Source organism: Lepisma saccharinum, chromosome 25 (assembly GCF_977018435.1).
Source record: "Lepisma saccharinum chromosome 25, izLepSacc3.1, whole genome shotgun sequence".
Taxonomy (NCBI): domain Eukaryota; kingdom Metazoa; phylum Arthropoda; class Insecta; order Zygentoma; family Lepismatidae; genus Lepisma; species Lepisma saccharinum.
In genome coordinates, this window is record NC_139253.1 from 2,852,875 (window position 1) to 2,866,274 (window position 13,400).

General features: G+C 40.2%; 1 protein-coding gene across 1 annotated transcript; it reads right to left on the bottom strand.

The window, feature by feature from the left end:
- Window positions 1-34: 34 nt before the first annotated feature.
- Window positions 35-11,117, bottom strand: LOC145978875 (uncharacterized). Its single transcript, XM_083111777.1, has 3 exons — window positions 10,946-11,117; window positions 1,358-1,480; window positions 35-405 (listed from the first exon to the last, which is right to left on the bottom strand). Exons 1-3 carry the CDS (start codon window positions 10,995-10,997, stop codon window positions 194-196), a joined length of 387 nt encoding a protein of 128 aa, XP_082967903.1. The 5' UTR covers window positions 10,998-11,117; the 3' UTR covers window positions 35-193.
- Between the last annotated feature and the right edge of the window lie 2,283 nt (window positions 11,118-13,400).

A 13,400-nucleotide genomic window follows, 5' to 3' on the forward strand; every position in this document is an offset into this window, starting at 1 on the left:
CCTTAAATCTTTTTTTATTGGACATAAAGCCGTTATTTTACACGAAAGGAACTTTACAGTTCGACTCTTGCGAGACTGGAGATATGAAGAATCCTCAAGAATGAAGAATGGCATTTCTTCTTGTCTGCCATATCCTGCTGTCTGAAGAGGGAACACTTTTTAATGACAGTGAATTCGGCATGAAGGATCACAACTACCCACGGGGGGCTATCAAGGCAGCGACTAGAGAAGGCAGAATGACAGTTTCTGCAAGAATTCTTCCTGCACAGCTGAACTCGCAGTTGCACATTTCCTCCCTGCACGTCCGGACGTTGTAGAGGATCAACTTGCTCCTGAGAGTTCCGTTCAGGACTTCGTCGAACAGGCTATTGTTGGGCATGCACAGACGCTGAATCTCAAGTATCTCTGAAAAATATAACAAAAATGTGATCACTTGCAGGGATCGTACGTAGTGGTCCGGACCTGCCCAAAAGACCAAGTACTAAAATAATCAACATTTATTTGTTGGTTGCGCATGCGCAGTGAATATTTTTCTGCAGAGTGGGTGGGGCCCTTGTTTCTTGTCGCTTTGGTGTGAAACCCCCCTTGTTCAGCCCCAGAGCCCACTCCCTAGTTACGTGCCTGGTGGGAGGCCACATAACTTAATCTCTACAAATAAAATCCCCCTTGACTTGAAAGAGATGTACGAAATTTAATAACGAAATTGAGTAACTGTGCAATTCGGCACAGAAATGTAAAATAATAATAATAATAAATTAAAAACAGTTGTGCTGGATATTCGATCATCTGTTATTTTTTTAAAAATTTATTTAGCGTAGCTTCTCTGCTACTTTTGGCTAATCGCGACGATGAGGATGAATAATGATCTGATGAAATTGATGAAAGGACAGTCACAAAGAACACTCATTCCCAGGCTAGGCTTCGAACCCGAGACGCCTGACGTCGTAGCGCGCTGTGCTAACCACTCCGCCACGAAAGTCCGCTAGGAAATTTTCATAAAACATTCCCCCTCCCGCCGCAGCTAGGATAAAGCATCCCCCCACCTACTGCCTTCTCTCCAGGTTGATCCTTACAAGCATCCTCCACACACATCCCGAAACTCAACCAAGCTAGGAGTTTTCACTTTCAACACTGTTCGGCTATGGATGGCACCCTCAAAGCAAAAAGTTTCATTCAGACATTGATAGCGGAATCTATTCCTACATCGCGTTTGTTAGAACCTGTCCCGTTTCCAGCGCTAGAAGAGCCAGCGATCAGCAAGCGCGGGAAACGAGACAGGTTGTAACAAACGCGGTACGTGCCATAAGGATGAGATGCCTCACTTTTTGAGGCGTCCGTCTATTGCAATGTTACTTACGTGGATACCTCCTGTACATCTTTTGGGATTCGAAGCAAAGACTGCAATGGCTCTTCCTGTCCATAGGATTCGGTTCGAAGCACGTTTCTGTATCACTAGCCAAGCACTCGTAACAATCTATGCCTGTGCAAATAGGAGAAAGAGTCAAAGTTTTGATATAGTTGGAATGAGGAACTTCTTTTCACTTTACAAAGAAGTCTACAACGCGCCTTCTCCGCTTTTTATTCAGATTTTCCCCCCAGCTCGTGTGCCAGTTGGCAACATTTGTATCTTTTTGGAGAGCTTATGAAACGAGGAAGTTTTTTCCGTAATTTTTAAGCTAAGTGTTTTACCATTTTGAGTAATCCTTTTCAGTGGCGTATCCTGGTTTTAACTAGTGGGTAATCTCCGACACTTGATTCATCCACCCACTCCTGAAGTCTCCCTGCAAATTTACCTCAACATCCATACAGGATTTATGAATATATGTGATAAAAATGTTACCTTATTGTTGCGACCACTGTCGAATAATTGTTGTGATTGCACTTGCAGTTAATCTACGTTTAGAATTTCAAATAATAAAACAAGAAAATATAATAAATCTATAAGAAAAAACCTGTAACAAAGAATATGAAAGGAATGCGGTAGTGAAATAAAAACCCTCAATATTAATTGAAGTCTAAAATTCAAGTTACCCCAGTGTCCAGTTACTCGTGTATTCCCGATTTTTGTTTCTATACATGGAAGTTTAAGTTCAAGACCTGTGTACAAGAGTTGTTACTGGCCTACCTACATTAACTATTTCCAATTTCTCCGGAAAAGATCCCGTTCCAAATATTTTCACACGCAAATATTGTATTATATCCATTGCCTTTAACTTCAGTAAACACAGCACTAGCACGAATACTAAACCGCTAACAGCTAAACAAATATTACATTTTCGAATCGCTAATAGGAAGAACAGCACAAAGCCACCTACAACACGCATTCAATTCCCTGCGCCAATCTTCTATTGTGGTTCCTTACTTCTTGACTCAGAATTAAATTCCCTATGGATGCTGAAAAATTCCCTTTCCCAGCTTTAAATTCCCTGCGATGCGCAAGGTTCTATAAGTTGGAATCATTGCTTTTTTTGTTTATATATTTTATTCATACATCTTTTATCTTTATGATCATTATTAATCTAAAGCCGGGGAAAAACAACTTAAATTAACTAATTTATGTGTACGTATATATATATAATTTATTTCTGATAGCTTTCCCTTTTAAAAATTATTCATTTCTGTGAAAGAAGTACTGGTTTTGAAGGCTACAAAGAAAGTAATATTTTAAATATCTTAAAATACAAAAATTAAAAAAGTAAGCATATAGTTTAATTATTTCATTAATCGATTGATGAAATTGTTATTTGACGACGCTTTTCTGCCACTTTTGGCTAATCACTACGAGTGATGATATGACATTGATGAAGGGACATTTACCAAGAACACCCAGGCCTGTATTCGAACCCTGTAGCTCTGGCGTCGTAGGGAGCTGTGCTAACACTCCGCAACGGAGGTCGGTGTAATTTCTTGAATTTCTAGTTCAAATTTTAATTTATTTAATTACCTTCATTTTCAACATTAAAGTTTTTTTTCCTTTTACAATATCTGTTGAAATAGCAGAGATCAGTAAGACAGAAGCAAATGTAAAATGAGAATTAACATAGAATTGGTTCGCAAATGTTGTTCAGATTTCCCTGTTTCTCGCGCATTTTCAGATGTATTTTCTCTACTTTCTTTTTCAGTACGCAATTTGTGAACCCAGAATTCTGTTTTTCCCCGAGAAATTTCCCTGTCGTAAACAACACAGCTCCTACGATACAAAGGCCATCGGGGAAGAATGGCAGAAGAGGGCGCCACTGCCAGCCGAGGGAACGGCAAAGGCTCTGGGGTGGAGAGTGCGACCGATGGACTCTCTCCAGAAGGAGCTTACCCTTGCCACGAAATAACCGCGCCTGAGAAGCAGTGTTTCCTTCCCCTCCCGTCAAGGGATTTAAAGGGAGCCGGTGGAATCTCACCCTGACGTCACCAGATTCCACCAGCTGGAGAAAAGCCTCACGGACATTCCGCGGCAAACGGTTGAAAACATTTGCGCGCTGGAAGGAAAGAAATATGTGACAAAGATTGGTTCGGAAGAATATTGTGAAGAAATAAAAAAAAAACTTTTTAAAAAATTATAGTCGGGTCATCTCCGATTACCTAGGTGACCCAGAGTATACGCCGCTGATCCTTTTCGATTTAAACGATAATTTCCAAATTTCTTCATGGCGTGTGCTCCAATGACTGTTCCTTTCTGTGGGTATGGGAATTTTGGGCATGATTTTTTTTCTCAGTAGTCACTCATTCGTCAGCTGTTAGCAACGTGTCGATTAAGTGGCCAGGGTGTAGTAGTTTTTTTCACAATTATTGAGGCATTCCTTTAATCATTAGTAACATAACTGAAAACGTGCTGCTTATAAAAGGGCGAGAAGGACACCTGGAAACGTATTGAGGTAATCCATGTTTCTGAAGCTTTCTGATCGATGTGTTGCAAAGAAAGTTGCCCCGTAGCCGTGTTTTCATTTACCATTTCATCATTTTCATAATTTTGACAAAAACGTCGCCCTACTAAAGAAGAATTACATGAATGAAAGAGTTAAATAGAAATAATTTAATGACAGATTTAGTTTATTTTACTTCACTTTTCTACCATTTTTGGCTGATCGCGAAGGCAGTTGATGATATTGGGGTAATATGGTATATTTTATTTTGTAAGCGCTTTATTTTTCATATTTCAACATATATAACATTTCTGCTTCAAAAATGGTGTACAGAATCTATTCTTTCACCTTTTACTGATATTTTCGAATCCCAGACTGCTATTCAGAGATTAAGATTAAGAAATGAAACTATCAGTAATTTTAGAGCATTTCTAGGCTAAAGTTATGCAACGAAGACTTTCAAATATAGTGCATGGTTGGAGAGGGTAAGCCCGAGAGCCACTTTTGCGGGGACACCATGGGAATCGAACCCGAGTCTCCGCGTGGCAGTCAGAGGCCATACCCACTAGACCATAACGTCGTTTCGCATTCGTCTCGAATTTTTTCCCACCTTCAACTTTTTACCTAGAAAGGCTCAAGCTCTACCTGCCCCCCTGGTTCGGAGTCCTTGCATCCGTGGATTGTAGTTGCAGATGGAAAGAAGAGATTTAAAATTAGGCTGCTCTCTGCCCCCTTCCCATCGGGGTACGCGGGGTTTATTGTTTCACATCGACTGCATCTGTACGTAAAATCGAAGCGGCGAATTTCTAAGGGGATAATTCCACCTTATACTTGATTTGCAGAGACGTGGCTGCGATTCTTATCTACACATGGATCTTTCTGCCACGTACTTCTTGTTGGTAGCGAAACGTGAGTCCACGGTCATTTAACTAGTGCAAACATATTCTTCCATTTTTTTTTCAAAACGAAACACAAGTTGGAGAAAATATAGTCTCATTTTTAGCACGCGACCGGAGGGGCAAAAATACTATTTTGCTCCCCTCGATAATGAGTGGGGGGCAAGTCGCCCCCCCCCCGGTCCCGACGTCCCTGCGGACTCCTGCGTAATCGAGACGAAACGAGACTTGAAACTTTGGTGTAATACCTGAAAAATTTAAGAAAATCAAATGTACTTCACTATGAGAGTTCTTCAGACATTCCAAGTGGATATATAACAGTTGGACTGAAAAGTTCGTAGGCTGACTCATAGATGGCGTTACTAGAATTAAATCCATGTGATTTTTACTTAGTACTAACCTTCAAAAGATACGTGTATAAATTTCACAGCTGCCGGATAATTAGTTCGTGAGATATAGCATTGTGAGTGAAGCAGCTTTTGTTATTGTGAAAAAATGGATAAAAAAGAATTTCGTGTGTTAATAAAGCATTGCTTTTTGGCGAAAAAAATACTGTTGAAGCCAAGGCTTGGCTTGATAAACATTATTCGGACTCTGCACCAGGAAAATCAACCGTTGAGAAGTGATTTGCTAAATTTAAACGAGGCGAAATGAGCATCGAAGACGATGTACGCAGTGGACGCCCCAAAGAGGCTGTTACCGACGAAAACATCAAAAAAGTCCACAAAATAATTTCAAATGATCGTAAAGTGAAGTTGATCGAGATAGCTGAGACTTTAAAAATATCAAAGGAACGTGTTGGACATATTGTGCATGAATATTTGAACATGCGAAAGCTGTGTGCAAAATGGGTGCCGCGCGTGCTCACAATCGATCAAAAGCAACATCGTTTTGATGATTCGGAGCAATGTTTAGCGATATTCAACCGTAATAAAATTGCTTCCCCATCCACCATATTCTCCAGATCTGGCCCCCAGTGACTTTTTCCTGTTTGCAGACCTTAAAAGAATTCTCGCTGGAAAGAAATTTAGCACTGACGAAGAGGTAATCGCCGAAACTGAGGCCTATTTTGAGGCTAAAGAGAAATCGTACTATAAAAATGGCATCGAAAAATTGTATAACCGCTATAATCGTTGAATCGCCCTCGAATAATAAAATCGAATTTTGTCAAAAAAATATTTTTTACTATGTTAGCCTACGAACTTTTCAGCCCAACTGTTACCTGATTATGTAATTCATAATAATTACGATCCATTATACTGCAGGAGGCTTTAGAAAGAGAGCTTCGCGGGCTAACAGCAGACGTGTCTAGCATACTGTTGCCGATACTCTCGTGTCATCTGTTCCTCAGCCAACAAACAGGCCGAGGTAGCAAGAGGCAGAGGTCACTCACCCTTCCAGAAGGGTGCATCGGGCTAGCTGTGGCAACCGGGCTCGCTCATTCGCGGACCTGATTGGTTCTCGCAGACACACCCCCATATTGTCGTCTGCTGCAAGCCCGCGAAGCGATCTTTTTAAGGCCTCATAGATTATAGTGGCATTCGCGAGTCTGTTGCGTGCTTGTATATGCATTCAGGATAAAGTCACGTTTTTCGGGTGTTTGATGCGTCGAAACGAGGCATCGTAGGTGTAACTTGGAGGCCTAACTTTGAGAGGTTTGGGCAGAAAGGAACTTGGGGCATGACTTTGGAGGAGAAGAATCGAAAAATGTTCCATATCTTAAAAGTAGCGTCCAGGATTATTTACTAAATAACTGATACATTTACGAAATCACAAATATTACTCCTTATTACTTTGCTCCTCAGGACCCAGGGCTTAACAAAGGTACCCTTTGTAAAGTTTGATAAATTCGAAAAAGTTAAGGCTATGCCTGTGCATCGTGGTTACATACATGCAAGATAAAAATTATCTTCAGCATCGAAACAAAGGGTCAAACAGATAAAATCGTTATTGATAATCTCCATGAGCTTCAAAGGTTTATGATGCGGTGACACAGGCCCGTACCCAGGGGAGGGCCCATGGTTCATCCTCGAGCCATGAAATTTTTAAATGTGAACCTATAAAAGTTATGAAAATAACCGACGATTTTTCAAACTTGTAAACATTTCAATTTTGTACTTGTATAAATGAATGTGTTTGTTGTATGGAGAGGCAGTCTCCAGAAGTCTGCAGTCTGCGATATTGGGTACTTTTAGTCTTATAAGCACTTTTGTTCCTGCACTATGTCCTCTTAATGCTAAGGTTTGTCTACCAAGACCCGGTGGAGACACAGTGGTTTGGATCCCATTTTAAACTGTAGGTCCAGTTCCAATTAGTCTATCTGTGCATAAAAGTGGACATAAAACAAAAACTCAAACTTGTCTACTAAGATTTAAAAAAAATGTTCTTGCCCCCCCCCCTCCCCCCGTTTTGGCACCAAATCACCGCGCTGCTACTGGCTACCAGGTGAAAATGTCTCTCTCCTGTTTTTTGTTTAACCATATCCCGCTATGGGTTAACTCACATTTAGAATTATTTATTGTAATAATAATTGCTAATGCGTATAATTTAATTCATAAATATATTCGAGACTCCAGGCAAGACCGAGATTTACCTTGCTTGAAAGAGACGGGTGTTCGTAAATCGATACCGAGAATGAGCCAAGTTATTTACAACTTGAGACGAGGCGAGACACTATTAATTCATGTCACGTCTCGACTCGATAATATCCCTGTGTCGTATCCTTGCGCGTGCGCACAGCGAGAGTCGGTTGGAAAATGAACATGCACTGCATTTAACTTGTGATTTTAGTATGTATTTTGATTTATGCATGCATCGAGCAGTTACAGTTGGGAGGGGAGAATTTCAGTCTGGTGCTTCACCTCACTGACAATCAATTCTAATCTACGCTTGCAGAATATACAGGGTGACTGGTAATTAGATGTATTCCCTGAAAGAGGTTAAAGTAGAGACAATTTGCAATAAATTTGACCATATGATACCCCGTCCGAAAATTAGTAGTTTTCGAGATAATCGAATTTCAATTGTTGTTTTTAAAAAAAGACAATTTTCCACATAAAAAGATAAATTGAGAAAAAACTGCTCATTGTATGCCACTTATTTCAGCGTTTTCTTTTCTGATAGCTAACAAATAAGTGGTTCTTTAAAAAAAAAAGTTTTTCCCAAATAACAATCACATGTAAGTAACGGGTGGGTCTAAACTTACAAGTGATGATAAAAAATGCACTCTTAGTTTACTTGGCAACGTATTAATAACAAAAATGGTATGACACGAAGCGTACAAATTACTTAAATTACTTCCTTGTGACATCTGCTATCCAACAAGGTACATATGTTGCTAACATTCACATTTGTGTACAAGAAATAATACTTCATTCATCTTCATGTGAATGGAATCAATGAACAATACAATTAAAGAACATTACACGTCTTGATCAAAGTGGGCACCTCCATTACGAATGCAGGCACACAGGTTTTTACGGATATTCGGTCTCTTAACTCGTGATGTGATGGTGTCCTTGATGTGTTGATCAGCTGTTAAGATCCTCTCCCTGAGCTCTTCTTGCGAGTTTACCAGTGTCTTGTCATGTGGCTCCAAATGTAAAAGTCGCAAGGCGTTAAATCGGGCGATCGAGCCGGCCAGGGAATCGGTCCGCCTCGGCCAATCCATTTCTTTGGGTAATTTCCATCCAGCCACTGTCGCACGTCCAGGCAGAAGTATGGATGGGCGTAATCAACAATCATTTGATCGAGCCATTTTTCCTGACCCAAATCTTAAATGGCATCACTTATGAACATTTTTTGAGGAACGAGATGGCAATGTTGTTGGAGGATGTGCCTCTAGCTACAAGACGTGACATGATTTATCAGCATGATGACTGCCCAGCTCGATCCCCCAATCGATTTGACGCCTTGCGACTTTTACATTTGGAGACACATGACAAGACACTGGTAAACTCGCAAGAAGAGCTCAGGGGGAGGATCTTAACAGCTGATCAACACATCAAGGACACCATCACATCACGAGTTAAGAGACCAAATGTGCGTAAAAACCTGTGTTCCTGCATTCGTAATGGATGTGCCCACTTTGATCAAGACGTGTAATGTTCTTTAATTGTATTGTTCATTGATTCCATTCACATGAAGATAAATGAAGTATTATTTCTTGTACACAAATGTGAATGTTAGCAACATTTGCACCTAGTGGCCGCGGTGGCTCAGTCGGTAACGCGTCTGACTACCATGCTCAAGGTCCCGGGTTCGATCCCCGGCCGGTTCAAATCCGGGAACTTTTCTAACGGTGAAAGCGGCCCCGGCGCCCACCCAGCGTCGAATAATATGGGTACCTGGGGGAAACCCTGGGGGGTAAAGGCGGTCAGGGGCGTGATGCTGATCACATCACCCCCACTCACGACCGGATCAAGAAAGTGTGGGGCGTTACCCCCACACCCCCTATACGCCTTCATGGCGTGGTGCTATGCACAGGGGAGCACTTTACCTTTTACCTTTTTGTAGCTTGTTGGATAGCAGATGTCACAAGGAAGTAATTTAAGTAATTTGTACGCTTCGTGTCATACCATTTTTGTTATTAATACGTTGCCAAGTAAACTAAGAGTGCATTTTTTATCATCACTTGTAAGTTTAGACCCACCCGTTACTTACATGTCATTGTTATTTGGGGAAAACTTTTTTTTTAACGAACCACTTATTTGTTAGCTATCAGAAAAGAAAACGCTGAAATAAGTGGCATACAATGAGCAGTTTTTTCTCAATTTATCTTTTTATGTGGAAAATTGTCATTTTTTAAAAACAACAATTGAAATTCGATTATCTCGAAAACTACTAATTTTCGGACGGGGTATCATGTGGTCAAATTTATTGCAAATTGTCTCTACTTTAACCCCTTTCAGGGAATACATCTAATTACCAGTCACCCTGTATAGTAGGAAACAGGGACCAAGCTGACTTGTTCTAGAGATTGGAGTAGGGTCTATTGTTTTGCAATAAAAAAAGGCTTAGAACTGGAATAGATGGTTATTCTTATTATTGTAATTCGTTATCATAATTCCTCCCATTGCCACGATATACTGAACGATCATGTATGAGGGGTAGAGTGAATAAACGAAGACAACAAAAACCTATTCTATCAATGGTCTCGGGTTCGATTCCATTTTGAGGCATATTGCACATTGGTTCGGATCCAAATTTAACTTGTAGGTTCCGTTCCAATTATCCTATACTGAGTGTAAAGTAAAATAAAATCAAACGTTAAAAAAATAGGCTCGACGATCTGTTAAACTTGGTCTTCAAAATATTAGGCATGATAATATCTACAAAAACATGGCAGTTGGAATCGCCCCTATCGCCCTCCCCGCACCTGGCATCGAGTGATTCAAGTCTAAGTGATCGTTTATATACATGTTTCATTGTATACCACAGATGCGATTGCATGCACGAAACTAAGCCCCGCGGCAGGTTAAGTATGCAGCAGGTTTAATGTATTAATCCACAAGAGAACGGTGATAAGAATCTTCCGTACCAGTCTTGCCTCAACCGCTGAGATGTTCATATCGTAGACAGTGAGAAAATCGACAGTATTGCAGCGGAACTATTTTCTGCGCGCAAGTTTCTGTCTATACATGTTAAAAGTTGCTGCAAACTTAACCTGTCGCGGGGCTTACACACATATGAACTTGGAGCAGAAAGGAAGGCAGGCTCGTCGTACGCTGCTCAGCCATGTTGCAATTCGTACAAATTGAAGGGGCTGCCTACAAACACACTAGCAAAAATAAAATTGCAAGAAAAAGCTGGAAGGCGTTATATACAATTTGTAGGAATTGTAGTAATGTAATGAAATTGCGAAATTACCCTGAACCAATATTTTGTGTCGAATCATTGACATACACGTATAGACAGTGGCGGCGATCAGGAAAGCTGGGGGACATTTGCCCCTGCACAATGACCTCTTAACGCTAACATGCTAAACTTTGTCTACAAGAGAAAGTAAATTTTCCTTGCCCTTCAGTTTTGGCACCAAATAGCCGTTACTGCGTATAGGAAGATTGAGACTTGAAATCACCCCCGCAAAGAAACCCTTTTCAAGCATCGGTATCGTTGAAAATGATAACGTTTCGGCCTTAATATTTTATTTTTAAAATATTTTATAAGTTATATTTCAAAAAAATTACTTACCACGAGATTCTTTGACAAGTAGAAGGAGAAATCCCAAAATGATGAATTTCATCGCAGCATAACTAAACAAGAAATAATAGTATAGAACGAGAGGGTGAGAACAGGCTTTGTGTATATGTTTTCTTCAAATTGAGCCTCTTGTCACTCGATCAAAATCGCAAGATTCGTCTGGCACTAAGATGGCAATAAACAGTCGAATCAATCAAGGTTATTAGAAATTTTAGAAGCAATGACAATATTTTAAAGCGAAATGCATATAGGTGTGTCCTTCGAACAATCTTCGTGTGGCGTAAGTAGGAGGTTATCACAAGTTTCAGGGAAACGGCTGTTATGGAGGCCCAAGGATAACGCAAATAAAGTTGGCGAAAATGTGGAAAATTCATTTCATTCAAAAACTTCAAAGTTTAGTTTATTATTACTATCACATTTTGAATCTCTTAAGACGACATCCGTGGTGGAGTGGTTAGTGCAGAGCGCTACAATGCCAGGGGTCCCGGCTTCGAATCCCGGCCTGTGCATGGGTGTTCTTTGTGAGTGTCCCTTCTTCAATTTCATCATCACTAATCCTCATCTTCGCGATTAGCCAAAAGTGGCAGAAAAGCGAAATAAAATAAACCAAATCAATTAATTAATCAAATCTCTTACGATGCTTTCCTAATATTTGCAATAATGCTTAGCCTAGTAACTATTGAACGAATTATGGGAAATTAAAATACATTTCTCGGAAAATTTGACACAAATTGTAATTATATACGTCACTAAATTTCCATTCATAATTCGAAATTTGAAATCAAGGTGGCGACTTCCAAGATGGGGAAGGGGTATGAAGACATAAGTCAAAGGTGCAACCATTAGTCTAATGCATAACGAAACCCTTTGATAATTTTTCACCGAGCAAGTTTTAAAGATATTTAGGAGGTAACATTTGAATCACCCTGTGTAATCAGGTTGGTTCATGGAGTGCGTTGCAAAACTCGTTAACAGTACGGAACGTACGATTCAGTCGCATTGTTTGTTTACATGTATGAAGAGCGAAAATGCTGTTCTTCTGACTGTGGATATAGTGGCGATCAGGCGCGGAGCGTCCATGTAAGCCGTGTAAGCCGGGCTTACACTTCATTAGTTCTAGTAAAATGTATGTAATTATCTGGCAAAAATTCGTAAACAACTTCCAAGTTCAAATCGGGTCGACACCAGTGCTCGAGATCATGTTTGTTAGATTGCAACACTTCAGCGCCAGGCGGCACATGGGATCTCCCGCCTTCTGCTTGAGGAAAGCTGTAAGCCTTCTGAATTTTGCCTTACAAATTTCTGACCGCGAACGAGCAGTGCCTACCCTATCTGGGTGCAAGGCCCGTTCTCTGGGTGGAAAAGAGCGGGCCAAAACCCACGTGTGTAAACCTTCCGGCCAGAGGCTTACAACAGCGTTGCAAACCTTATGTTTACAAAAAGTGTTGTTCATGGATGTCCGCAGTATGTCTTTCCACCAGGGAGGATTTAGCATAGTAATTGTTTCAGGGGTGGGGGTAAACTAGGTATATTTCCCCCATAATAAAGTTGCCTCCTCAAAAGATACAAATTCAATTTGAAGTTAACATTTTTCTGCAACGCCCTTACAATAATTAACATAATTTGATGTGACTGAAATGAAATGATATGTGTGAAATATATTCTTTTATGGTTGACATTCATTTTCCAGGAAGAGCTTCCTCCCCTTGCCCCTTCTGGACATCCATGGTCTCGTTTAAACTCCATAATTATGCTACATACTACTAAATTGTTCTGCGATCTACATATTATTAATATTTATTTGTAACAAGAAATAAATATAAATTCGAATGGTTCAACCAACGGGATGAGTTCGACGTCATACGTGAAAAGTTTGAGAAAATTCAACTACCACGAACAGCGGCCTTCTTGTTTAATTTATATCCCCAACTTCCAAACGACTTTTGAAACTTGTGCGAGATTTAGCACCATTATGCTTGGGTTGGCTTCACTGGCTAACCGTGAACACGCGCGAGCGAGACCCAGGTCCTGCAAGAGGAGGGTTCTCCAGCGTTGTCGGGTATGAATGAATGGTTGGCTGCAAAGGAAATTTGAGCCAGTGGTGTTTCAAGGAGGTTTTTTTCAGAAACAGGGAATTCTGAAGCAAAAAACTAACAGGAAGGAGAAAAAGAAGAAACATCTAAAAATGAGCGAGAAACGGGAAAATTAGATATACAAACGCTTGTTTCTGTTTTTCGCTTGTAGGAGAGCACAAACATTGGAAATATTAAGATTTCTGTTTTTCGTTTATATTTGAACTCAGCTGGTAGTAATTGAGCTAACAAGTGCAATAACTTTTTCAAAAATTAAAATGTTTAATTAAAACTGAATATTGAACCAGTTTTACAAATCTCATGTGAAATGTGAACAAAATATTATTAATTACATAGTCCGTGGTTTAAACACT